The sequence below is a fragment of the Pteropus vampyrus genome, unplaced genomic scaffold, assembly GCF_000151845.1.
Source record: "Pteropus vampyrus isolate Shadow unplaced genomic scaffold, Pvam_2.0 Scaffold5, whole genome shotgun sequence".
In the NCBI taxonomy this organism is placed as follows: domain Eukaryota; kingdom Metazoa; phylum Chordata; class Mammalia; order Chiroptera; family Pteropodidae; genus Pteropus; species Pteropus vampyrus.
Window position 1 is genome coordinate 999,779 of NW_011888786.1, and position 27,939 is coordinate 1,027,717.

General features: G+C 40.7%; 1 protein-coding gene and 1 pseudogene across 3 annotated transcripts in view; one reads left to right on the forward strand and one right to left on the reverse strand.

The window, feature by feature from the left end:
• C1QTNF7 (C1q and TNF related 7) overlaps window positions 1-21,292 on the forward strand; it is a 91,871-nt gene extending 70,579 nt beyond the window's left edge. Inside the window, exons 1-3 of one of the 3 annotated variants that reach the window (XM_011364856.1) lie at window positions 6,437-6,530; window positions 13,838-14,083; window positions 19,970-20,942. In XM_011364856.1, the coding sequence (XP_011363158.1) occupies window positions 6,470-6,530; window positions 13,838-14,083; window positions 19,970-20,601 (939 nt within the window). In that variant the 5' untranslated portion in view covers window positions 6,437-6,469 and the 3' untranslated portion in view covers window positions 20,602-20,942. Of the gene's footprint in view, window positions 1-6,436; window positions 6,531-13,837; window positions 14,084-19,969 lie in introns of those variants that run through there. The other 2 variants (XM_011364861.1, XM_023533838.1) reach the window with 2 other exon arrangements.
• Window positions 17,604-17,722, reverse strand: LOC111744143 (annotated as a pseudogene).
• Window positions 21,293-27,939: the final 6,647 nt, after the last annotated feature.

Below are 27,939 nucleotides of genomic sequence, written 5' to 3' on the forward strand. Positions count from 1 at the left end.
GTCCCTCACTGAAAGTGTGTTCTCATCTATAAAATGGGAAGGTCGAGGCTGAGGACCTTTGAGATTTCTTCCTTCCCTAATGACATGAAATTCCCACTGGAATGTGAGCTGGGTCCACCAAGGTTCTGTGTTCCTTTTTAAACTTCTCATCTCCAAGGCCTGGGGCAGCGTCTGGCCCCTGGGAAGGATCAATGACATTCCTTTATTCAATGAATGGATGAATTGCCTTTTTTAAAATATACAAACCACTTTTCTCACAAGCACTCATATTATTCCCTACAATCAAAGCAGATCCAGTTCAGAACCTTTATAGCTTGTTGAACTCACCTTGAAAAGCCAAGAAAGTGACAATAGGTATCACCTCTCCTCAGCATCTTTATTATTATAACCAAACTGGGATTGAGAGAGAATCAACAGCCTGATCAATCAACCCTGCTCCTACCACCCCCAGGATTAAGACCAGAATCTTCCATGGCCAGGAGAGCCCTGCCTGGTCCGGGCACATCCTCCCTCCAGGCACTTGCTCTCCTTTGCGTCTTCCAATAGCATCTCAGAGTCATCCTCTTCTACCTCAGGGCCTTTGCACATGGCATTCCCACAGCCTAGAGGTGTGTTTCTACCCCTCTTCCTAGTTAATGCCTATTCCTATTTGTGGTCAGATGTCATTTCTTTAGGCAAGCCCTCCCTGACCCGTAGTCGTGCCTAGGTCGACCTGCCGAATGTTCTCAGAACACACTTCACTTTTCCTTCAGAACCCTCTCTAGAGTTTACTGAATTCATCAAATGGTCCTATCTGTCCTTCATGTGATGTAACTAAGAAAGGAGCTCATTTTTTTCCTATCACTTCTTCTAGTCAAATTCCATTGGATCTTCCTCTCCTGCCCTTTCATGATATCTCAAGCAAATTCCTTAGCTTTCTGGTCACTTTTGGTTACAATCTCATTAGTGAATTGTGACTCATCTCTAGATATTAAAAAAGATAAATCTAAATCAAAACTTCAATCTCACCTCCAATACAAAGCCTGTTCGTTCCCTTCCCATGTCTTCTGCTCGAGATGTGCTACGGTTTTTCACTCTTCCCCATCTCCTATCCCTCTTTCCACTTTGGGCACATCTGGAGTCAGATCAGGAGAATTAGAAAAACATGAGGAAAGTATTTTTCCTTCATAGGTGCCGCTTGCATGGTGCTCTCCCGGCCGCCTGTGACTGCTCTGTGTTCCAGGTCTTCAAATATTGGCTCTCTCTGCTTGAACATATTCTCAGGGTCATTGGGAGTTTTCTGAAGGACCTCCACACTGCTCAGTTCACTGATAGGGGTGATTCACTCCTTAGCTGATACCTCGCATTTCCCCTATACCAGCTTCAGCTTCTGAACTCAGTCATATACTCAAGGGCTTCTTACTGGCTCTCTTAGAAGGATGCCCTCCTGGCTCAAGAGGTCCCATCGAGATGGCTCAATCCCAGGTGCCACCCACAGTACCATCCGCCTCTTGGGAACTCATATATCCTCGCCTCTCCAAGAGCTACCCCTGCACTGCTCCCACTGCGGCAGCCAGGCTTCTGCCTTCGGAATTCTCTCGTTTCTATGGCCACAGCAGACATCAAACGCCAGGGCTGGGTCAGGCTCCCCCACAGCTTGTTTATCACATTTTTCTGATCCCATGAGAGTTGCAAGGCTTTCAGTTTCACAGCTCAGTTAATGTCAACCGGGGAAGAGGATAGAGGGTTTCTTTCTTGCAGGCACCTCTAATCCTATCAGTGAACTCTTGGGATCCTTGTCACTTGGCTAGGGGTGGGTGTCCCTCCTCCCTTCCGTCCCTCAAAGGAAGGGAGAAGAGAGACCCTCGGCACTCCCTCATCAGCTAATAGCTCTCTACCTTAATGGCTCTCTTTCGAACTTCTAAGTTGTTTGTTTTTTTTTTTAATGCAGATAAAAAGTAGATGGTGATCAGTGCCAGATCCAGCTGGTTTTTAGCAAGACTTAAATGAATCTGTGGGCACTGATTGCCCATTTTTCTCTGCTTTCGGTCGTCATCTGAAACTCCAAGATGATGGAAATTCTGAATTAACATCCTATTAAAACATAGTTTTATGATTATTTGATAACTGTCTGTTTTCCCCCACTAGACTTTTCCTCTCTAAGGGCTCTATGTTTACTCTTCATTGAATACCAAGATCAAGCATTCAGAACCTGGAATATAGTAGTCGCTCAATAAATATGTGATCAGGTAATGAATGAAAGACCAGGATGAAAGTAGAAGACCAGATCTGTATCGCTGAAGCTTCCTGGTTTGGAAAGATCAACACAGGGGACGTCATTGGAGCCAGAGTGGATAAGGTGAAGATTCTCAGAGCCTGGCTGCCATCTGAGTTACCCACAAAGCTTTAGAAAAATATAAATGTCTACACCTGATCCACTGGTGTGCTGATTCAACAGATCTAGCTGAGAGTCAGCAAGCTAAATTGCGTAAGAGAGTCCAAATAATGTGCCGGGAAGGTTAAGAGAGGGCAAAGCCCTGCCTGGTTGAGAATAACAGGGAGGCTTTCTGGCAAAAGCAATGCATAAGGACAAATGTGAACAGATGAAGAAAAGGGTCTTGGCTAGCAGGGAGTTGCAAGCTAGAGGAGATGACCTAAGTGAGGCACCGAGGCTGGAAAAAGATTATATTCCTAACAGAAGCCGGTGCTACAGGGAGAAGGAGGAGGAGCCAGGTGTATAATCCACCTGACTACAAGCTGCTTGGATGCAGGAACCTGGAATGGGAAAGTCAGCAACATCCTAGGGAGATACATGAAATAGCGGTCAGACTGCCTAAATTTCTCATCTATGTAAAAGGAGTATGATAAAATTACTCACCTCAAGAGATGACGGTGAGGATTAAGGGAGTTAATGATGTAATGTCTTGACACATAAGTGTTCATTATATATCAACTAATGTTTTTTTTTTACTAATTATAGTACGTAGAATTGGCATCTATACGTTTCAGTGGTGTGCTGAGTCAGCTTAGACCGGCTGGCAAGGGTCAACTCTGCACACATCTTCCCAGCTCCGCATTTAGTGAGTGAAGATCAGGTTGGTAGCTTAAAATTGGCCCTAATGGGAGTATTTACACCAAGGAAATTGACAAAGCTACAAATCTAAACTTTTTTCATGGGAGCTAGTTTTCCAATACACTGTTAAATGCTCTGTGAGCATTAATTGTATCAGTCTATATTGAACCGAATTCAGTTTAAAAATGAGTTAAAGTTACAGGAAAACAAAATTACTAACTGAGAGGGAAAAAATTACCTGCCCAGAAAAAAAGAATAAAAACATGGCCTTGGCATGAGAAGCTGGTAAAAATAGAATCTCACTTTTTACTCTAAGTCAATATTCCCCTCAACATATTTTTCTACCCATCGGTTTTTGCCACGGTCTCTAAAATAAGTGTGAAAATAACAGTGAAATAGGAACTAATAAACTTTAGCTGTATCTGAGGTCTTAACGCTCCAGGAGACAATTTCAAAGGTTTGCTCTCTCTGCGAAGAATAAGTACACAAAGATATAGATCATAACAATAATAATATTAATAATGAAAGAAAAAATCAAATATTGCAGAACAGAAAAATTACTGTGATACTTGAACAACACAAAAAAATCTAATCGTCAAACACTAACGGAAATTAAGAAAGTTGTGAATGATACAGAAAAAGCAAATATGAATACCCATGAATTGTACCAACACTTGACCAAGTTAAGGCAGAAAAATAAGAATACATCTATCTCTTTCAGAGGTCAACAAGCAACTCATCCCTTTCTAAACTCTTTGACAGAGATTGTGCTATTCCAAAGAAAAGTGAATGGGAAAAGCTCTTTAAGAGTCATCACTTATATACAAATCAATGAATATACCCAAAGGCTAGAATACCTAAAATTAAACTTGAAAGAACTGGTATTCTAGTTCAGCCTTTTATTTATTTATTTTTATTATAGTGATATTAGTTAACAAAATCCAGTCAGTTTCAGGTTAGTTCGGCCTTTTAGAAGTCTTCAGTATGGAATATAGGGGGACAGTCAGGACTCTCTTACACATGACAATAAGTTGTTCTGTGACATTATGTTAAGAGTGACATCATGAAAGCATTTATCCTCTATGACCTGCTTTGCCAGTTCAAGTTCAAAAGCCGTCATGCCATTTTTTTTTTAATTAGTTGCTAGGATCCTATTTGCTTTTATAGCAGGTAGACTAACCAAGATCCAAATCTTCCCTTCCATGAATGATCTAAGAATTCTAGGGCCTTGCTTGGTTCAAAGGGTCCTTCCTACTTCCGACCAGGTAGAAAGTGAAAAGCAAAACCTTTGATTGTCTGCTCTCTCTGTTGATTTACTGCTGCCAAATGGTAACATTAGTCACGCCCAGTCCAGTAGATGGTTGTCCATTTGCAGGTGACTCTCCTGTTATTCCCAGCATCCCCTGGTCATTAAGCTCCAACATAATGACTCTCTTAATCCACTGTCATGTGTTTGACTGTCCCCCAAAGGATAGCTGCTGTGACAGAATGACAGAAAGCAGACAAACTTTCAGTCTCATTCATCTATTGTACCCAAACTGGCCACCCCCAAATCCTTTAAACCTTTTTTGCCTAGATTCCCGCCTACCTCCCGGTCAGTTCTATTCTGTGGTCTGTACTGTCTTTTCTTCACAGCAGGCTTTGGAACAGACCAACCCTACAGTCCAGGACTAATATTTCTAAATGTACATCATGGAGAGAAGGAGTAGACCCTCAGTTCCTTTCTTTCCAGAAGGCACTGATTGCTTTAAGCAAATAATCTCAACCCCTCTCCAGCCATGGGTCCCTGAGAAGAAAAACCTTCATTAAGCAACTGCCAAATGCTTCCTTTTATGTACAGCAGGAAAAGAATCACATGAGTGATTTCTCTCCACAACAACAAAAGTCTCCTTCAAGGTGACTTGTACTTCTACCTAGAAGTGGCTGGCACCATTTTTTTTAAATTCTATCTCATCAGGCACGAGCACTTTGTTAGAGTATGTTAAGAACTGTGAGGAAATCTAGAAATTCTCAGGATAACCATTTTATTTTGAGGATGAGAAAACAAACCCAAGGACTCTACCTGATTAAGATCCGACCCTATAAAATGGTGGTTTCCAGTGGGGAGGATAGAGTGATGGTGTCTAAGGGTACAAACTCGTAAGAAGTAGTAAATAAGCTATAGATATCCAATGTACAGAACAATAAATTAGACAATATTATTATACCGTAATCGTGTAATGTGATAAATACAGCTACAATGGCAATCATATTATAATATGTAAATATATCAAAGTGACAGGCTGTACATCTTAAACTTATACAATGTTACATGTCAAATTTATGTACTAAAAATAATTCTACTCTAATTTAGCAAGAAAACTGTGCCTCACTTCTGTGTTTAAGGCATTGTTTTTACTACCCCCTGATGGCACTCAGATTTTGGATGGCCAAAAAATTCAAAAGACTATTTCCTCTAGATGAGAGCGTGGACAGCTAAGGTGAAATGAATCTTATCAGAAGGGGCCAAGCCCACCAATCCTCTTGGTGAAATTTGTGGTCAGTGTCCACTTCCGTAACTTCGGAAATATTTCTTCTAATTATTGTTCTCAATTGCTCGAGAAGAATGATGGAGAAAACAAGATTAAAAACAATTTTTCTCAGTCATTTAATTTCCATAAGTGACACCATGAATTATATATTGCCGTTGCCAAGGAGACATAAGAAATATGTATCAGAAGGAAACAAAGAAATTGATTACATAGAAAATGAGTCATCAAATGATTTGGAGAACCATTCTGCCTTTTGAGTTGTTATGATCAATTCTCTATAGAAGCAAAGATATATTAGTCTTCTAAAAATACCCAATCATTTATCCACTTGGAAGAGAAATAAGAAAAAGATCAGTATTGTACTGGTGACTCTCTCATTTTACAGCACATAGAATGAGAGGCCATTTTCCTGCCTTATTTATCAGACTAGGAACATCTCTTCCTGTGATTCCACGAGGCACCACCCAATCTAGGATCTGAAGACGCTACCTTGAACATTCTCAAATAAGAAACAACTTTTCTCTAAGTTAACAACTACTTTCCAGTCAGTGAGTAATTTTTATTTCCTGAAACATCCACGCAGTGGAAAACAAATGAAGAGGGGAAAAATTAAGTAAACAAATGTGAAAAAGAGGCCACGACACACAGAGCTAGACGAGCCTCTAAACTTTGCAGTCAACAAAGGCAGCCACTTGGGGTTTATCTCAAACAAAATCATAATTTTAACCGACCCCTGATTGCGCCTCACCCAACGAATGACTTCCAGGGCCTCTGGCTCTTTGGGACTAACGGAGAAAATTATTTTTAGCACAAGTATTTGGAAACCTCTGAGAATTTGGATCTGTTTTTCTGTCTGGTACCAAAGCAAGCTTCTCTCTGGGCTCTCATGAAAGATCCTGTCTCTTGTGGATTTAGAATCCTGGAGCGACACACCATCCCAAAGCAAGGTATAGTGTTTACTCTTTTTTTTTTTTTTTCGAAATTTTGGCAAATGTAGATGCAATGCCTGTATCATTATGGTAGTTTTTGAGTGTATTAAACAGACAGCTCTATATAAAGAATCCATGGAACTGAAGTCCTAGGTTCAAATCTCTGGTCTGACACAAACTTTGTGACCACAAACAAGTTATCTGACATCAGCTGCCTGTCCAACCTACCACCAAAGGGTTTTTGGGAAGGTGATGAGGCCTTAACATTGCTCTATTGACTACAAAATATTTGACAAATGTCAATATTTATTACTACTGTGCCATCATAGCATTTTCCATAAAGTAGCCAAAGCTTTATAAATCATGAACAGTTGATAAAAATAAATATGGATGAATAAATTTTTTTCTTCATTCGACCTTTGTTGAGACTCTATTGTAGACCAGTCTTTGTCCTGAATGTTGGTGCCACGAAGTTTATATTTTGGAGGAGAAAAAAGCAAGGAAAAAGTCATAACATAATGTGGCGTGTGGTCTTCTGGGGTGAGTAGTGACAGGAGATGGGAAGGTAATTCATGGCCAACAGGAGAAGCCGGTCTAAGAAGGAAAACTGAGAACTCAGAGGCAGAGCTGAGGAACCACAAAACAGAAGGACCTGGAATGTGAACACACAAGGTCCCCATCCCGTCTTGCTCACAGTGCCACTCCTAATGCAGCGAGAGAAGGAAAGCCTGCTGTTGTGAAATCGCTCTCTGCAGGCCAAGGATATGTCTCATTTTGGCCGTCCCTGGTTACCTACCCTCTTTCTAATGATTTCCAGGCAAAACACATTTTCAACTTGAATTAATAATCAAGTCCAGCCCTTTGTCATGAAGTAATGTTACCATTTCCTTCACATGACATAGGGGAAAACTCAAGGGTTTGGAGACAGAAAAGAGCTCAGTTCAAATCCTGCCCGAGCCCTATCTATGGCTGTGTGCACTTGGGCCCTCGGTCTCAATTTTCTTATTTATAAAATAAAAGTGGTGTGGGGGTTAAGTAAATGTTATCTCGAAAACACCTAACACAGTAATAAGACTAACATTATGTTGCCTACATCTCAGTATTTTTTGTTTAGTATTTTTTATTAGGGTAAAATATACGTAACATTAAATTTACCATTTTTAAGTTATGGTTCTGTGGCAGTAAGTACATTCGCGGTGTTGGATGGCCACCGGACCGCCATCCACCTCCAGAAGCTTTTCATCTTCCCCAGCGGAAACTCTGTACTCATTAAACACTGACTCCTCCTTCCCCAATCCCCACATTCCCTGGCAACCATCATCTTACTTTCTGCCTCTATATGTTTGGCTATTCTTGGTACATCATATAAGTGGAATCATGCAACATTTGTCTTAGCATAAAGTCTTCAAGATTCTTCCATGTTGTAGTATGTGTCAAAATGTCCTTCTTTTTCGAGGTTGAATGATATTCCGTTGTACGTGTGCACCACATTTTGTTTATCCAGTCATCTGCGGACGGACACATGGGTTGCTTCCACCTTTTGGCTATTGTGAATAATGGTGCTACGAACACAGGTGTACAAATATCTCCTGGTCCTTGTTTTCACTTCTTTGGGGTATAAACCCAGAAGTGGAATTACTGGATCATATGGTTTCTTAAATTTTTGGAAGAATCACCAGACTGTTTTGCATAGCAGCTGTACCGTTTTACTTTGCTACCAACTACAGTTTTTATTTTGTTCCAGCTTTATTGAGTTATAATTGACACATAACGTTGTGTAAGTTTAATGGGTACAAGGTGAAGAAGATTTGACACACAGGTACTGTGAAATGATTACCACAATTAGATTAGTTAACGCATTCATCGCCTCACATAATTATCATTTGTTATGTATAATGAGAACATTTAAGATTTGCTTTCTTAACAATTTTCGAGTATATAATACAGTATCGTTAATTATAGAAACCATGCTGTACATTAGATCCCCAAAATGTATTCATCTGATAACTAGAAGTTTGACCATTTGATTCTAACGGGCTGAATTTTAAATGTGAACAAATGGAACTAATATCTCCCCATTTCTCCCACCCTCCAGCCCCTGATAACCACCATTTTATTCTGTTTCCATAAGTTTGGTTTTCTAAATTCCACATATAAGCAAGATCATGTGTTATTTGTCTTCGTGTTGGACTTATTTCACCTAGTATAATGCCCTCAAGTTTCACCTGTTTTATAGCAAATGCAAGATTTCCTTCTTTTTATGACTGAATATACATATTTTTATATATGTATATATAATATATATAATATATACAATATATATAAAACATTTTCTTTATCCATTCATCTGTTAATAGACATAGGTTTTTTCCATATCTTGGCTATTGCGATAGTGTCACTATGAAAATGGGAGGGCAGATGTCTCTCTGACATTGTTTTCACTTCCTAGAAATGGGATACCTGGTAGTTCTATTTTTATTTTTCGAGGAACATCCATATTGTTTTCCATAGACGCTACACCAGTTTACACTCTTACGAACAGTGCACAAATTTCCTCTTCACATCCTCACCGACACTGTTACCTCTTCTCTTTCTGATGATGGCCATTCTGACAGGTGTGAGGTGATAGCTCATTGTGGTTTTGATTTGCTTTTCCCTGATGGTTAGTGAGGCTGAGTATTCCTTCGCGTACTTTGGTCATTTATATGTCTTCTTTGAGAAAACGTCTATTCAGATCCTTTGCCCATTTTCGATCAGATTATTTGCTTTTTGCTATTGAGTTGTATGAGTTCCTTATATATTTTGGATATTAACTCCCCATCTGATATATGGTTTGCAAATATTTTCTCCCATTCCTTAGGTTGCCTCCCAGTCCATAGGTTTCATTTTATTGATTTTTTTTTTTTTTTTTTTACTGTGCAGAAGCTTTTTTGTTTGATATAGTCCTTCTTATTTATTTTTGCTTTCGTTTCTTGTGCTTTTGGCGTCATATTCAAAAAACTGTGGCCAAGACCAATGTCAATGGTTTTTTTCCTATGTTTTCTTCTAGAGATTTTATGGCTTCAGGTCTTACATTTAAGTCTTTAATCAATTTTGAGTTAATTTTTCGAGAGTTGTAAGTCAGGGGTCCAATTTCACTCTTTTGCATGTGAATATCCAGTTCTCCTAACACTGTTTACTAAGAAACTATTATTTTCTCTTTGAGTATTCTTGGATCACTTGTCAAATATTAGTTGATTGTATATGCGTGGGTTTGTTTTACTTTTAAAATAAAAGGAAAAATGCTGTTTACAAAGGGATCTCAATTTGTGGACACATTTTCTAGAAGTTCAGTTATTGAACTGATTTATTCATTATTTCTTCAAGTGTTTTCCATGGCTAGTTTAGCAAGAACAAAGGGTTCTATCCCCTACCCCCAGCCCCCCGAAAAAAACCTTACAAAACGTTATATACTACATTCCTGCCTACAGATTCAAACTACACATTAACATGGAGGTTATGAAATCTATAGCGTCGCTATGTAATTTTCTAAATTATGTGCTTAAACAACTAAAACTTGTTACTTTGTAGCCCCTACAGAAAAAAAAATAAAAATAAACAGAATGGAACGTCCTTTACAATTAACATCATGGACAGATCTGTTCAAGATTAACAATATTTCCAGAGCTTTGATTTTCTAACTCCAAAGAAGCATAATGGTAAAAAAATACATGTTTTAGCACATGTTGTATATAAATTTGCAAAATTCAATGCAATCTTTCAAAGCATTTTGTATGACACACTGCTAGTGTGTTTGTTTTCTTTTTGAAGTTTGAAAATGTTCTAAATTTAGATCATGGCATACATTGAGTTTTTTATTTTAAATTGGGCAATTTTACACTGTATAAATTAAATCTCAATAAAGCCGTTTTAAAAAATGTAATTTTATAAAGCTATGACACACATAGGTCAGTCTCAGCCAAAATAACCAAATTCATTGAAAAGCAGTGGGGCAGTGGGTGAAGGATGCATCATTCGATATAAGGTGTTGAAATATAAAATTGGATCCCTATCTCACACTTTTTATATCAGAAAAATTCTAATGGGTCAAATTTTAAATGTGAACAAATGGAACAATAAAAGAACGGGGAAAAAATGCAATAATTCTCTTCAGTATCTTGAAGTATAGAAGGGCTTTTCAACACAATAAATTGAACCTCAGAAGTCTGGTTTCATGATAAAAATATTCAAAAATACATGAACAGAGCAAAAAACGCAAACTAGGAAAAGGTTTTTACCGCTCGTGTCATAAATAATGTGCTAAGAATATGTATATGGAGATATTCACTGCACTATTGTTTATAATAGCACAAAAATGAAAATATCCCAAATATCCATCAGTAGGAGACTGGTTAAATACAACGAATATTCTATAGCCACTAAAAAAAAAAAAAAATGAGACAACTCTCTATTATACTGATAACAAAAGGATCTCTAAGCTATGTGAAAAAGCAGAAAGTCACACGTAGTAATGCCAACACACAAGAAACTAGCAACAGTGATTGCTTCTGGAAAAGAAAATTGTATGTCTGGAAGACTAGGCAGAAGAAATTTACCTTTCATTAAATATTCTCTTTTTTTATAAATTTTATGAATGTGCATGTTCTATCTTTATAAAAAATAAACACTTAAAATATTTTTAAATGTGATAGACTAGACAAAATTAAAGCAACTTAAGTTTTTTATTTATATTTCTCAAACACTGAGAAAGGGACAAATAGACCCCAGGAATATTTTTTTTTAAATCCTCTATATCCTCATTCTCTCGTAATTCTGTCATATCTCATTCTCTTTATTTTTTTTCCCCAAAACTCACACTTTCCCTTGCTAAAAACAACAACAACAACAACAACAACTTCTCCTCTGCCCCCAGCCTGAGTTGGGGTTTGTAGTTGGAGATATCAATGACCTAAATGGATAATCATTTTGTGTGCCTCTCAAAAGATTCTAACTGGAAATGCTTTCAGGGTTTACACTTCTGTACAGACAATATTCTTGTGCACTTGTCAATGCGAGGCAAACCATTTGTTCAATTAATGCATTTGTTTCAGACATTTTAATTTAATCCTTCTCTGAGCACTTTGTGGCCTGGCTACCAGAAATGCTAATATCCTTTCTTCCAAGTACATCTTTAAAATTTCTCTTTCCACCCCCCACCATAACCTAGACCCTTACCAAACACTTCTTCATAGACTGATCCCTGACGACTGGTTTGCTTGCGCTTTTGGAATCTCCATCACAGTGTCTGAGATGTCACTGCTCAAAGCAACTTCTTTCCAGATAATTTTAAGTCCCTCTTAGAACCAACTCCTGGCCTCAGCTATACCATCCCATCCTGTGTCCGGTTAAAAGCCTTTTTATGACTATCTTCCATGGGCAGGTTTTCCTCTTTCAAATCCCTTCTCAAAGCCTCCTCTAATCAGTTTTTTTAAAGAAAGAAGAACTAGCAAGATTATCATTGCATCTTGCTTAAACTGTGATGGGAGTACGAATACAAGGCTCTTTCCACTTCCTTCATCTGAGGCGCATTTGAAAAAGCTGGTATTTTTCTCAGATCTACTAGGCGTTCAGAAAGTGCCTTAATCGCAGTTGAACAATAAGATCAGTAATTCTGAGTGTGTGCTGTATGACAAATCAAGCAGACAGAGCATGACAGAGATGTTCTCCTTGATGTTGTGGGGGAGGCCCCACTGATAATATGAAGATCAAGGATATGGAGCCTATATTTGGATAAGTTGCGTCAGTAGTTTCTCACTAATAAGATTTCTAGGAATCAGACCTGTTTTGTACCACATGTGCACACTGTTTTTCTCCGTTTGTCATTCCATTATGCTCTGGCAAATTTCTGGGTCTCATTCCAAGATGTTGCAATTTTCCCATGGGTACCATAAAAGTGGTACAGCATTCCTGATTCATTTTCTGATGTGGCTGTCAAAAAAAACAAATAAACTTTATCCAATTGCTTTTCCCACATTTTATAATTATCTCCTTGGGGTAAGTATATGCCAGGCATCTAGATCAAGCGCTGCATAGCTTTCTCATTAAAGCACAGATCCAGCTCTTCAAAAACTACTCATTTAAACCACCCCGGAACCTCGTGTATACATTCTCTCATCCAAGACTCTGCTTATTCTAAGGACCATTTAGCATAGAAAATCAGGTGTCCCCGGCCTACAAAGCCCACCCCTCAGCTTATATGCCAAATGTCATGCTAATAAATGATCCATCATTCTCAGCTGCCGGGCTTTATGAACGGGAAAAAAACAAGTCCCTATTAGATCATAGATGAAGATACCTGTTGCCTGCTTCACTCAGAGCACGTGGCGCTTTGCATGGTTTAATTTCACTCAGCTCTTTAATTGAGCCCCAGTGCTAAGGGCTTAATGGGACACCATGGCACGATATCCTGCAGATTTTAAATGAAAGTTTGAGACCACCCCTCCCCACCCCCTCACCCCAGTCCATGCACAGTACTTCAACTAGCGCTAATTGGCATTACATGTGATTATGAAGTGAAAAACATGGTTTTTCTGAAAATACCACTCCCTGTCTCCTACTTTAAAAAGCCTAGAAATTCTAAGAAAACAACCATGGATGCATGCAAAGATTAGATATAAAGATATCTATCATGGTCTTTATATTAGCAGAAAACTGGAAACAAAGGTCTATAGTGAGGAATTGTATACATAAAAGATAGTGCAAAAATTTTTTTAATGTTATGAAGACTTTTTTGACATGAGAAGATGCTCCTGCGATATTGTGAAGTGAAAAAAGTTGCAGAATTGCAGGAATCAGATGATACCACTTTTCCCTGTAGCACAGGATAAAAAAGACTGGAAAGATACATATATCAAATGTAAAGAGTTATTATCTCCAGGTGGTGAGAATACTGTTGATGTTTATCTTACTTATTTGCATCCCTAATTTTCAAAAAAAAAAAAAAAAGCATTTCTTTGGCAAAAAGAAAACATTATTTATCAAAGTCCATCATTGACTTCTGCAGAAAATATGCAACAAAGGGATTGATTTTGAAATTCTTTTCATCAAGCCTTCATCTCCGCCAACCCTTTTGTGGGGCACTGAGAACTCTCTATCACTAATACATCAATAGTTTCCAATGGAATTATAAGGGTGAACAAGGGTTGTTTTTTTTGTTTTTTGTTTTTTTTTACGCGAATGAAGAGGTGAGTACTGGAGTGAATTTCTGCAAACGTCCATTCTCGTGTTCAGTTATACCAAAACCTCCTCCTGAGAGGGTACATTATGTCTGTATCTTTTTCTTGCAGAGCCAAAGATGTTTGTCTTGCTCTATGTTACGAGTTTTGCCATTTGTGCAAGTGGACAACCTCGGGGTAATCAGTTCAAAGGAGAGAGCTACTCCCCGAGATATATCTGTAGCATTCCTGGCTTACCTGGACCTCCAGGACCCCCTGGAGCAAATGGTTCCCCTGGGCCCCATGGTCGCATCGGCCTTCCGGGACGAGATGGGAGAGACGGCAGGAAAGGAGAGAAAGGTGAAAAGGGGGCTGCAGGTAATGAATTGATAGAGTTGCGTAAAGCACCCCCACCTGAAAACTACTCCCTATCTCTGCTGCTTTTCCCAATGGGACTTGCTCCTTAAACCCCTTCTCTACTTCACCTTCATTAATCATAACTATTTATCGTGACTTGCACCTTGACTATGCTTCAGATACTGCTCTAAACCCTTTCTGTGGCTTCCTATTTTATCGTAATGACAACTCTTTCAGGTGGAAGTTATTACATTTCATAGATGAGAACACTGAGCAACGCCACGAATAAATGAATTGCTGAAGATGGAAGTGCTCGTGGCTGGCAGAGCTGGAGTCCAACATCTGATGTCCGTGACCACTGGGCTGTTACAGCCAGCGGGCAATGGCTGGATGTGACAGGGTGCAGATGGGTGGACAGACAGATGGGCAGGAAGGAAGATGAAGTAGAGGTAGAATTAGGAGCCAAAAGCACAGGTGCCATCCTGCTCTGCACTAATAACCTGCACAAAGACACATAACAGGCTTCTAGATTTTATTTTTCACAGATGAAATGACAACGGTGCTGTTTGTCACATTCTCACCTGTCCTATAGCAACAAAAAAAATAGATTTCTTATAGCTCTTTACAGCAACTCAATTGTCCCCTAATCCTTCAGTAATTTTCACTTTTTCTCACAAATAAGTTGACCCAGGAAGCTTGCCAGGTTCTGCAATCCTTCAGAGTAAAACAAATTAAAATTCTGGAGAGGCCATGTTAACTCTAAAAGAGGAAGTGATTTGGAATCAATCTTTGAAAACAAGTTTCTGAGTGTAAAAGTTAGGACAAAAAATAGAAAGAAAATATTAATAGATCTAAGAAATGTGTCTCTATCTAGTCATTGCACCTGATTTAGTGGTGTTATGTGAAATAACAGCATAGTATATATTCAAATTATTGGCTAATAATTCATTTCTGAATTTGTCATGCAGGAAATATCTGGCAAATCAGCAGCTACTAAATTTATGAATATTATTCTATATCGGGTAAAGAATCTTTAGGTAAAGTTTAACATCAGATTTTTAAAAACCTTTAATTTGGAGCTTAAATCTTATTTTTCAAACTCTTTTATATGGCAACACCAATAAACACAATTTATTGCTGTATCATGATCAGGTATATCCTTGAAATCCTGTAATATGCCAGGATCGAAGTTAGGTATTACTAGCTCTTTTATTTTAATGTCTGGAAGCAATAGTACAGTGATTAGACAAACATGCATTGGAGTCAGAAAGACTTAGGCTAAAATCTTGGCTCCTTCAGTTACTAAGTTAGCATCCTTGGGCAAATAGCCTTTTCAAGCCTAACTTTCCTCATTTGTAAATAAGGGGCGGTAAGGATGATTGTGAAGAATAAGGACAGTAATACAAGTAAAATACTCAATAGAATAAGTGCCATGTGGTTAACATTTAGTATATGTTAGCTGTTATTACATATTAATTATATTATGATCTGCAAAATGAGTCATAGCTAAGTTCATGAATATCCAAAGCTATATAATAAACTAGAAATGAGTTGTCTGTTTTATGAGGTAGTTCTAGTGTTATTTAAAGATATGTTTATGGATAAGCATTCATATTAAATCAAATGTTCATAATTGCTACAATTTTAACCAGGTATAAGGCCAGCTACACCCCCATATTCATCAGTCCATTTATTCATCCATCCAGTCATGCATCACTCATTCAACAAGTTTTGGCACCTAATGCTATCCAGGATTGTTCTAGACCAGGGTTTTACAATCTCCACATTCATGACATTTGGAGCCGACGGTGGGATGACTGTCTCATACATTTAGGACATTCAGCAGCGTCCCATAGATGCCAGTGACATCTCCCACCAATGTGATAATCAAATATATCTCCAGACATTGCCGTCTCTCCCCTGTGGAGAGTGCAAAATTGCCCCTGTTTGAGAACATGGTTCTAAAAACTGAGAAGACAAACACGAACATGACATTGTCCTTGCCTTGATAAGCAAACATTTGGGTGAGGGAGGCCAGTATAGAAAAACACAATCGCAATGTCGTCGTCATCATCATCATCATCATCATCGTCGTTGTCGTCATACCATTTATTAAGAATTTACTAAGTGTCAGGAACTTTTCTTTTAATGCTTATTGCCCACTACAACCCTATAAGCAATTATTATAATCAGTAATAATAATAATAATGTTACGAGTGAAAAAATTTAGATTCAAAAATGAAATTACGTTCCCAACCTGAGATGATTTAAGTCCGATACCCACATATCCACATAAGTACGTATTACAACTAAGAAAGGAAAAGTAAAAATGCCTTTGCGATTGATATAGAGAAGCACACCTCACTTACAAACAACAGGGACAGAGCTCTGAGGCTCTGGGGACATACTTTCGGTGTTGCTGGAACAGATCACAGCATGGCTGGGAGCTTGTTTCCTCTTTCTGTTTGAGTGACACCACAAAGGTTTTGTTCGTGGGCACTTGATGAATATCCCCACCCCACCACATGCAGACACTCCAACCAAGTGCAGGCAGAATCAAGCATATTTTTTCATCCAATTTCTCTACCCTAAACACAAAAACAGAGTTTATTATACTGAATTATAAATTTTTTGTTAAAATATCTGCCTCCCTCACTGGTCTGTAGCAATTACTGTTGTGCCATATTATCAACATTTAATTTAATCTGAATGCACATCCATATAACTATCTTTAAATAACACTAGAATCACTTCATGAAATAGATATTTCTGATTTATTATATGGCTTTGGATATATTTGCAGATAACAGCATAATACATAATAACAGCTCACTTGAAGGTAGGACAAATGTTGCTGTCCCACTCAGCCCAGTACAGTACCTGGCGTGTCGTGGATGCTCAATCAATACTAGACGGCTTAGACAGATGCGTGTACTCACACAAAAATCCATGGTTGGATGGGTGTGTGGATGGATGGATGGATGGATGGATGGATGGATGGATGGATGGATGGATGGATGGAAGAAAGATATGGCACTGAAGAAAAAAATCTTTGTAAGCCCGTATCATGGCTTTCTCGCCAAGCTTCAGTACCTAAACATAGACTAACACTTTCCCCATAATTCTCCTCTCTACATGAGGATACATCAAATTGAGTAGGGAGAGGGAGAATGACCTATTCCTTCTTTCTAGTCTTCATGAATTGGTCCTTAGCACAAGGACACATCTGTCATGCAAACAGAAAGAATTACTGTAACTATTATGGCTAGTCCTTGATTATCTAAAAACCCAGTAGTTTGGGAGAGTCAATAACTATAAGAAATCTAAACATCGTAAAGACCTTTTCATTGTAAAACCGCATCGTAGTATTTTTGTTTTGGTCTCAAAGAATGTTCGCTAGGAGGAGACCTCAAGCAATCTAGTCCAACACCTTCATTTCTTTTCTTTTCTTTTCTTTTTTAGGCGAGGCAACCCTTGGTTGACCTCACAGATTGCAAGGACCTCGTCAGCTTACAATCCCTTCTTTTTTATTTATTTTTTACGCCTACAGCATCTGGTCTTCCTAGGTGGTCTCCCATCCAAGTACTAACCAGACTCGACCTTGCTTAGCTTCTGAGATCAGACGGGATCGGGCTTGTTCAGGGTGGCATGGCTGTAGACCCAACACCTTCATTTCAAGAACTGAGAAACTAATGTCAGAGAGATGAAGCCCCTTCGTCAAATTCACTTAACTAATCCATGGCTGAACAAGGTTTCATCCCTGGTCTGCTGAGTTTCTGTTTACTGCTGTTCCCACTAGGTTTGAAAGGATTTAGATTCAATGTCTTCTTCATATTACAAAATGGAACATTTAGAACTCAGACAAGAATCAACTTACCCAAAGTCGAGTATACAATGAAATTTAACGGTCAAAATTTTTAGTGGTGCCAAAATGGTTTTTTTTAATTAATGCATCAAAAGTCACTGATGAAGACAGCAAAAGTTAAGGTCCTATTGAAGACAAAGTAGCAATTTAGAAAACGTTTGATTCAAAAGTTAATTTATCAGCAAAATAATATTCATGTTACACTTCTATCTACCCCTGCCCCCCACCCCCTCACCCCACCCCCAGAAAAAGCAAAGATTAGGACGTCAGACTATTATGACCTTATTTACAAAATAAATATCAAAGTGTGTTCTGCCTGGAGTCAGTGGAATTTCAACTTAAGAACAAAAGCCTTCTACAAGAGAAGGGCCCTGTGGTCGGGAATAATACTGATCCTAGTAACACATACAAAAAATAATGCATTCATTATAGCATCTTTTGTGCATCATAAATAGTTAAACAGCATCTTTCCAAAATTATTAAAACAAAGTACTTGTTGTTTTAAAAGTCAAGCTTTAATTCTCCTCAAATTTATATTATCTAAAATACTTCATTGCTAAATTTGCCAAATAACTAAAAAATGATCAAATTCATACACTGATGCATGTGCAATATTCAAATAAATGATAGCAAAGCACTATCAAGATAAAAAAAGAAAAAGCTCAGCTTATTCTGTTCCTGAGAATAAATACATAGTTAAGGGTGAAACTACACAATATATCAATGATATATTTCTTAGACTACAACAGTGCATTACTAATTATCAATAATTTGGATACTTTTTGAAAAAGTACCATTATACAGACGCTATTTATGAAATGGATTTAGCCATAAAATTGAATGATCTTTTTTATGCTATTCAGTCATTGCTATTACACAGACGGTTTAAAAATTATATAGATGTTGCTTATCTCTTTCAAGCCATGATCACAATTTCTCTGCATTTAGCCTATGGTTGATCTGTAGACATAAAGATTTGGACAAAGAGAAAATATTTCACTATGGTGATTTTGTATTTGTTGAAATCTTTTCACAGCTATTATGTCTTTTCTATATATAAGGAGACCCAGAGAAATTAAGGGATTTGCCTAAAACAATACAACCTTTAGCTGCAGAACCAAACAGAATTTAGGATTCTTGATTCTAGCCCCAAAGGTAAGAGGCATTTTGAGGAAGGGGAAGCATCACTGGGCTAAGACTTGGTTTTCAGCCCTGGCCATGCTTCACCTCGCCAGGACTCAGCTTTCTCCTCCCAAAAGAGCTACTGCGCGGTGGTGGCAGCGACTGTTGTAAGGTTATTGGAGCATACTGAGCCCTCGCTCTGTGCCAGACGCACTTTACCGCTTACACGGCAGCTGCTGCCCAGGAAATGCTCAGGCTCCACAGCCAGGCAGGTACAACTTTAGATGGCAGCTCCATCACCATCTGTTTCCCTGGGCAAACTAACTTCGCCGCGCCTCACCTGAGATGGGAGTAATCATAATTCCCAGTTCATAAAATGGTTGCAAAACTTAAAGAAGATAGTGCATGCAAACAGAGCGCTGTTTCTGGTACATAGTTATGTTCAGTAAATATGAGCTAATCTCATCTTGCTTTGTTCTCTTCTGTTATTAATACTAATAGTAGAAATGGGGTCTGAAACTGAATAGCCTCTAAGGATCCTCCTTGTTCTGTCTGCCCCCACGATCCCACTCGGGGAATAATATCATTTTCATTAAATTCCTCCCATAGTCATGAGCACCTGTACATGGCTAATTTAGCGGCCGGTGACCCATCATCAAAACGATGATGAATTATTTTAAATTAGTCAGGATTTAAATGATTTCTCAACATACTCGGAAAAACAGTGGAAATTCGGATGAAAAGTTTCTATTTCCATTTTAGCGTATCAGTGATTTTTTAAAAAGATTCCTCGTTGAGTAGTATTCCATTGAAAGTTGTCTGAAAAGACAAATGTGGGGCATGCTGGGATTACGCGGGCATGCTGTTGGAGACTCTTTATTTCGAGGAACGATTAATTAAACTGCAAACTCTTTTCAAAGGTTTCAGAGGTAAGACTGGACCACTGGGCCTGGCTGGAGAGAAAGGGGACCAAGGAGAAACTGGGAAGAAAGGACCCATGGGCCCCGAGGGGGAGAAAGGAGAAGTAGGTCCAGCTGGGCCTCCAGGACCGAAGGGTGACAGAGGCGAGCAAGGGGGCCCAGGGCTGCCTGGAGTTTGCAGATGTGGAAGCATCGTGCTCAAATCTGCCTTCTCTGTGGGCATCACGACCAGTTACCCAGAAGAAAGGCTACCGATCCTATTTAACAAGATCCTCTTCAATGAGGGCGAGCACTACAACCCAGCGACGGGGAAGTTCATCTGTGCCTTCCCGGGGATCTATTATTTTTCTTACGATATCACATTGGCAAACAAACACCTGGCAATCGGGCTGGTACACAACGGGCAGTACCGGATAAAGACCTTCGACGCCAACACGGGGAACCATGACGTGGCTTCGGGGTCCACGGTCATCTATCTGCAGCCGGAAGATGAAGTCTGGCTGGAGATCTTCTTCACTGACCAGAACGGCCTCTTCTCAGATCCCGGTTGGGCAGACAGCCTGTTCTCCGGATTCCTCCTATATGTTGACACAGATTATCTAGATTCCATATCAGAAGACGACGAGCTGTGATCAGGACCGCTGACTGGTTCCAAGATCCTCGTGGGAGATACTTTGATTTCATCTGGGGCCCCGGAAGGTGGAGCAAGAAGTAACAAGACCCAAAGAGACTCCCACTCAGAATCCAGAGCGTTTGCAAACGGCTCTAGCAGAATCCATTAAAAAAAGATGAACCACCAAAATGTTCGAACCACAACAAAATGAATTATATAAAACAATAACCCCAGATATGAATTCTCTTGAAAGCAATGTTCATAAATATTTAAACAAATTCAAGACAATGTTAACAAATTTTCTATTAAATTCCCTTAGTGATAAAACCAGCTGGCAATGATATCGTCTCATTAAATCTTTATAAAATTACATTTTTTGCCTGTTATTTAAGAGAATCATAACATCCCAGAAATGTCTTCGACAATTCTCAAAAGGCTATAATTAGTCAAAAGCCAAAGGTAAGAGATGCTGAGTAATTTCAAGAATGCTAAAGTGAAGTGATAATGTTCTGTTTTATTATTTATTTCTTCGTGCTTGTATATATTTACTCAACAACTCTTTAATAAGCCTGTATAAACCAGATATTATGATGCCGGCTCAGATCTAATAATAAGTTAAGACAAAATCCCTGCCTCATACAGACTAGCATGTGATGAGCATACTGTCACAGTTCAGTGTGATAAGCATCAAGGCAAACAGACTGACTCGATGGGGCCCAGAGAAAACATGGAGAAACGTTAGGTGCACTAGGATGTGTGTGTTCAAGAAGGTGGAAGGAATGTGAAGAAAACAAGGAATTCAGCCATGGCATTCTCCTCGTCCCATCCTCGGAACACCACTGGTATCTGCAGTCAGGAAGGGGTGAAAACCCTGGAGATAGAGGATGCCTGGAAGGGGGTAACGGGGCTGAAGAGAAACAAGCTACCGAGATCAGCCGGGAGGTCGTTCTCTGAAACCCTGCAGCATAATAGCTTCCCAAGACAAATATCTGTCCTCTTAGCTTTCTCACAACTAAGGGAATTAGTTTACATTGTGGTTAAGACATATATCTCGTGGGTTTCCCGGGTATTGAATTCAAATAAAGCAAAGCATATGCCCACTGATTTCTGAGTGAGCTGATGGGAGGAGTGAATAGGAGGAAGAGAGTCCAGACGTCTGAGCAACTAGCTGTTCCTTCCAAGTCTCACACCTCCCTGAGTCACATCCTGTCCTAGGGTCAGCTTCTTGTTCCCCACTGAACTGCAATTCCTCACTTAGTGTCACCCATCGTTCTATCATCCACCGCTCCCTTGGCTTATAGTAATAGTACTTCTTTATTCTCCCTTTTGGTATCTTCTACTCCTCCGTCCACGCATTCCTCCCTCTGCTCATTCATTTAATCAATATTTTTAATGCTTCCTATGTGTGAATCGCCCCGGCGGGTTCTGTGAAGGTGGAGGACGTCAAGCGAGCATGGCACAGGCCCTGCCATGAACTTTCAAAGGAGACAGAGGAGGAAATGACATGCACACACACGCAAAATACCTAGAATTCTGGAGCCAGACATGCTCAAATATGCTAAGCGCTCAGTTGGAGATAAAGACAAAATGTCGTGAAAGGAATGCTGAGGGGGAAAGTGTTGACTCCCACAGTTAGGAATGAGAGAAGGGAGCTGGGGGGATCTCTGTTCTCTGGGCCCGGAGCGATGGACAGGACTTGGAGGGGCCGAGGCGGAGGAAAGAACACTCCAGAGGCGATACGGAACGAAGTATGAAAATAGAAACGGAGACTCAGAAACGAAATCCATGGGCCACATTTACAAGAGCCCTGAATGTCAGCCTGAGGATCGGGGACCTTAATGCTGAGAAAGCATGGAGCCCTGGGTGTTCCCGAGCCGAGTACGGCCATGGTCAGAGGTGAGATTCACAATTATCGAGCAGCTGCATGTAACGGCAAGGCTTGTTTCTCCCATCTTCCAGACCTACCTCGCTTCCATCATCTTCCTCTGGCCCCTATCCTTTGTCTACTGGTTCCTCTCTTTCCGAGTTAAGATATGGGTCTGACAGACCAAGGGCAATGAACATTAGACAAAAAAGACAGAGCAAAGGTGATTTGAGATAATCACCTGCCTCTGGATAACAGCTGAACCTGGACATCCAACCTATAAAGTGTACAAAACAGCCAACAGAAGAAGTTAATCTGGGGACCATGAAAAATATGGGCCCTTCGAAGACTGTGGGATTTACTGGAGAAACTGGAAATGGAGAAGTTTTTGTAGATAGTCATGACCCACAAGATTATTATGTAATTTAAATTTTCTTCTGATCATGATCCTTTAATTCATTCATTTGGGAGACATTGCTTACTTGCTTATATTTTAAATGTTTCTTTCATTAAAAAGCCTTTGTTAAGTAGCTTTTTAAACTAAAATTTCTTTAGCTGTTTGTAGGCCCAGAGATGAATTTTATTTTGAAATATCTGGTGAGATGGTGATGGGGATTAGGAGCTAACGTGGAAAACAAAAGGTTATTTTAGTATTAAAAAGATAAACTTTTAAGCAAGTGCAAGTGTCTTTTATTTCTGGGAAAAAAAAAAAGACAGATACGATTTATCCACACTTCCGTATATTTGTGTAAATAAAGTAGACGAGCAATTTTGGTTTAAAAAAATCCGAGTCTCATTCCAATCATTCTTCGTAAGGGCTGACTTGGAAGGAATACGTATTAAGAAATATTCATTGAGTAGATACCATCTCATTCCAGAAGGATCTGAAGCCACTTCCAAAGATAAATAAAATACAGAAAGAACACAGTAGTCAGAAACAAGCGAGAATAAAAGAGCAAAACAAACAAAATAGGCAAGAGTGAGGCTAACGCAAAATTGCCCCCACCCGCACACGTGGGTGCCTGTGCTACGCACTTACGGGACACGCGTGAGACCTTGTACCTGCGCATGCAAAGGGCATCCCCAGGTCATTTATCAATACAAAGCATGTTGTTTATGGTGAAAAAATGATCCCATAAACTCTGAATATACTTTTTCTCTCCCACTCTGAAAAAGATTGTGAACATAAATACATTTGAGATGTCAGCTATTTGTTGTTTTATACCTTCCTCTCTCTCACCTCTGGAGTTCCACTTGTAAAGGACATCCTACGCACTCCATCCCCAAAGCCAAAATCTACGACACATTCTAGATGTCTTCCTTCTCTTCCCCACTGAATTTTGTTCGGCATAAAATTCTTAGGGTTCTAGCCTTTACGTGTAAATTTCATTGCACGTTTCCGTCCCAATGTCAAGGTTTGTTCCTATACTCACCATCACTTCTAGTAGGAACTTTTTAGCTGAGCCTTCAGCCACAACCCTCCAATCTGCCCTCCAAATTAGTTTGAATCTGTCCTTCTAAAATAGTAATCTGGTCATATCACTCCATGGCTTAAAAGCCAGCAGTGGCCCCCTAACTCCTACAATATAAAAGGTGTCTTGAACTTCTTCGGCCTTATCTAGCATGCATTCCATATCCTTTTTCTAGCATGCATACTCAATTTCCTTCTGAAGGACCAGCCTCGCTTACATGCTAAGTCTTTGAGCTTCTACGTAGAATTGGCTCCTGCACTAGGCAATTCTCAGACCTGATTGGCCAGAGCACAGCATTCCATTTACCAAAATAATTAAGTCAGATGACTCAGTCAGAGCTCATGAGACTTTCCTGGGACCCATATGGAAGAGCATCTTATTCTTTTCAACTGGGCTTGAGCCTGTGAGCCTCTATCCACCATTGTACCATCATAAAGCATAATACTATGTGAGAATGGAGCTGATCATAAGTGCAGCAAAGAAACAGAGGTAAAAAGAAAAAAATAGACCTTTGAGTCTTCATCTGAACCCTGATCCAGACATGTCTATAGCCAGCTCTCCCTCTGGAATTTTTGGTTACGGTAGCCATAAAATGCCATTTTTACTTAAGCTCTGTTAAAGGCAAGTGTTTGGTCACTTGTAAAGATGTTACGCTACCTAATATTAATATGAGCACCCTTTAGCAAAGCACATGAGGCCCTTTCGGATCTATCATCTGTTTATCTTTATAGTCACATCACCAAAAGCACCCACATGCAGCCTGTAATCCGAGCACATGCAGATAACAGCGGTCCTGGGATGCCCGGCCCTCGCTCGCCTCCGACCTTCCACACGTGCTGTTTCGTTTGCTCGTAACGCCATTGCTGTCCTTGTCTGCCTGACGAGCTCGTCCTCCAAGGCTCAGCTCAAAAGTTACTTTCTTTTCTCTAATCTTTCTCTTCCCTTGCGCCCAACAGGAACTGCAGGCGACCTCATGTGTCTTCCTTACCACCTGGGAACTTGTGCATAGTCACGGTAGCAACAGTGAACACTTTCTGAGCGCTAGTTCAAGTGCTTTACATGTAATAGCTCACTCTGGTCTTCACGATCATTATTCTCTCCATTTTACAGATGAGGAAACTGAGAGACAGACAGGTTAAGAAATGTGTCGAGTAAATAGTAAGTGGCACAGGGGACCCAGGGAGTCGGGCTCCAGAGTTCACCCTCCTGATCATCACGCTGGGTCCTTATCCCAGTTCACATTCATTTCTCAGTATCACCATCATTGCATGGCTCATATGGTCCTACGTTTTTCCATCTGATGGAGATTTTGTCCTATTTATCTTTATATTCCAGGACTGTAGACAATGTCTGCCATCATATGTGCTCAATAAAAGTGTGATAAATTAGTCAATGACAGGTCTTTTCAGTCACAATTTTTACATGTGGAAAGAGAGAGAGAGAGAGAGGTCACAACTGAAAAGCCTTGTGAATATCCTGTGGATTCATCAAGACTTTAGATTACAACTGCCAGAATCCAACTCCAACTGGCTCAAGAAAAAGGGGACTCACTGAAATAAAAGAAAATTCTAGAGCCAGATCTGGGCACTCATTCATTGTCACCAGGATTTTCTCTCTCCCATCAAGGATTACCGTTCCCCACTGCACAGTTCATTTTCAAGCAGGCTCTTGTCTTTGCGGCAAACATAGCCATATACATACATTTCTCTTTCACAATAGTTCCAGCAAAAGAGCTGGGATGACAGCTTTTTGATTCTGATTGGTCCTGCTTGAGGTATGGGCCAATCTTTCAGTCAATAATTGGCCAAAGGGATGTGCTTTTCTCGTTGGCCACGCCTATATCACATGCCTACCACTAGAACTAGGAACAGAATCAGTCCCACCTGAACCACTGGATTGTTCTCCTAAGGAAAATAAAGGTGCCGAGTCTACAAAAAGAGAGCTTGGTTGATGGACAGTCAAAGGCAACAGGTGACCTCTCCAGGCTGTCTCCATGCAAAATCAAAACCACATTTACTTTGTCCGCACGATGCAAAATAAATGTGTTGCTAAGATGATTTTTATCTGAGACAATCTAACGTCTACCATATTTGTTTAGAATGCACTAAATATTTTATACTACGCGAGCCTGGCGTTTGTGGTGATCTCACGCTATTGACTATCATAATGCTGGCTCCCTATCGACACTTTTCATGAAAGAACGTCTTATTCTCAATTAAAATACTTCTTCCCCCCAACCTTCTAATTGTTGATATCAGTACCCTAGACTGTGCAACAATCCGGGCAATTGTGTTTGATTATTATAAAAGACGAGGGTAGCACTCTTGGGGATTCGTCTTTTTGTGGAACCAAAAAAGGGCCACTAAATCCAGTTCATTCCTCAGCCGACATAGTGAGGGCATGGGAAGACAGGGATTAAAAAGGCCTCCTAGGTCATCAACCACACCGCCGTCCTCGTGTGTTACCTCTTGTTTCTTGAGAGACCATCAGCCAGTGCCGAGTGACAGCAGTAGCTACCACATCCTCTGTGCCTTCTTAGTTGCTGGCACCACACTGGGTCCCTGCAGCTGGTACCTTATTTTATCCTCAGGAAAAGTGGTGCCTCTCCCACTTCCTTCCCCCATCGGAAGGAGGAACATTGCTAGGGATGTGTCAGGAGCCCCAGGGCTGCGATACGATTCAGCATGACAAGGAGGGACAAGGTTCAGACCACACACCAAGGTCTCCCTGTGTTCTTCTCTCTTGGGAACGTGCCACTCAGGGTCCAGCAGCAGGGTGCATTCAAAAGGTTTTCACTACGGAGATTGGAATGAAGAACTGTATTCAGAGGTGCTGGTGGGGTCCAAAGAACCAAGTCGGGGGAGTGAAGTATCCAAGGGCCAGTGGCAGCAGGAACCCATCACCACCCCAAGGCCTGAAGTGAGGGAGGCGACAGTGGTTGTTGAGTGAGGTGGAGAGCTGGAGACTTGCAGAGGGACTGTCCTCTAGAAACCATGCTGTGGAAGAGCCCGGCCACCGTCAGAGCCATAGAGGAGCAGGGAGGAGGCCAGGGACGTGAAGGCCCCGGCCACATTCTCCTTCTACCCCTCCTCCCACTCCTGTCTGTACCTCCCACTGGTCAGGGGGCAAAGGCGGCTGGGTGACGCGGTGTGCAGAGATGTGCTTCCGGGGCAAAGAGCAGTGCAGAGAAGGACAGGAAATGGGGAACCAGGAGAGGGATGGGGTAGAGTGGAGATTAAATAGCATAAGGTTCCCCGCTCCAGTCCCTTCCCTCTCTAGATTCTCTCTCAAACCCCATGCAGCAGGTGCGATGAAACTGGTGCCCCATCTTGGGAAGAGCAGGAGGGCTGCTCAGGGCCGCCTGCAATGCGTGCGCGACGATGCCCTCAGCTCTCGGCGCGGTCCAGCCCCAGCTCCACTTGGGAGAAAATTCCACGGGAGTTTGGAGTCAACATCTTGCAGCAACAAAAAGAAGGTTTTGCCAGTGTCCCCTCTGTAAGTCTCCCTCCCAAGCCTGCGACAGCCACAGCGGCCGGTGGAGTCAGGCCTTCAAGGTGCCAGCCAAGTAGCTTTCCGGCTCGTCACGAGGTAAATGCTGCTCCCACCCTGTTAGACGTGAGAAGGCTGAGGCTCTGAGCCGTGAGCAGCTGGCCCACAGTCAGGCCGAAGTGAAGGTGGCCCGCCAGCCTCCGAAGCCCGTGCCCTGTCCCAAGCACACACGCCTGTGTTCCCATGTCTCTCAAGACCTCGTCCTTAATACATGGTTTTACAAACAGGTCACTGCCCTGTGAGGGGAAGCCCCGTCCCTCACTTCTCTTCCTTCCAAGCCGGTAAACACTGCTTTCCTCCCACCTCAGCTGGGAGCTAAGCCCATCACCATCAGGGCGACTCACATATGACCAGAGTAGCCCGTGTGACTAGACCAGGCGGCTCTGCAAACGCTAAGGCGCTGACCACCCTCGCTCTGCCCGAGAAGCAAAGGCTGGCCCTAGGGGGCCGGGGCCGGGTCTGTGGGTCTGGG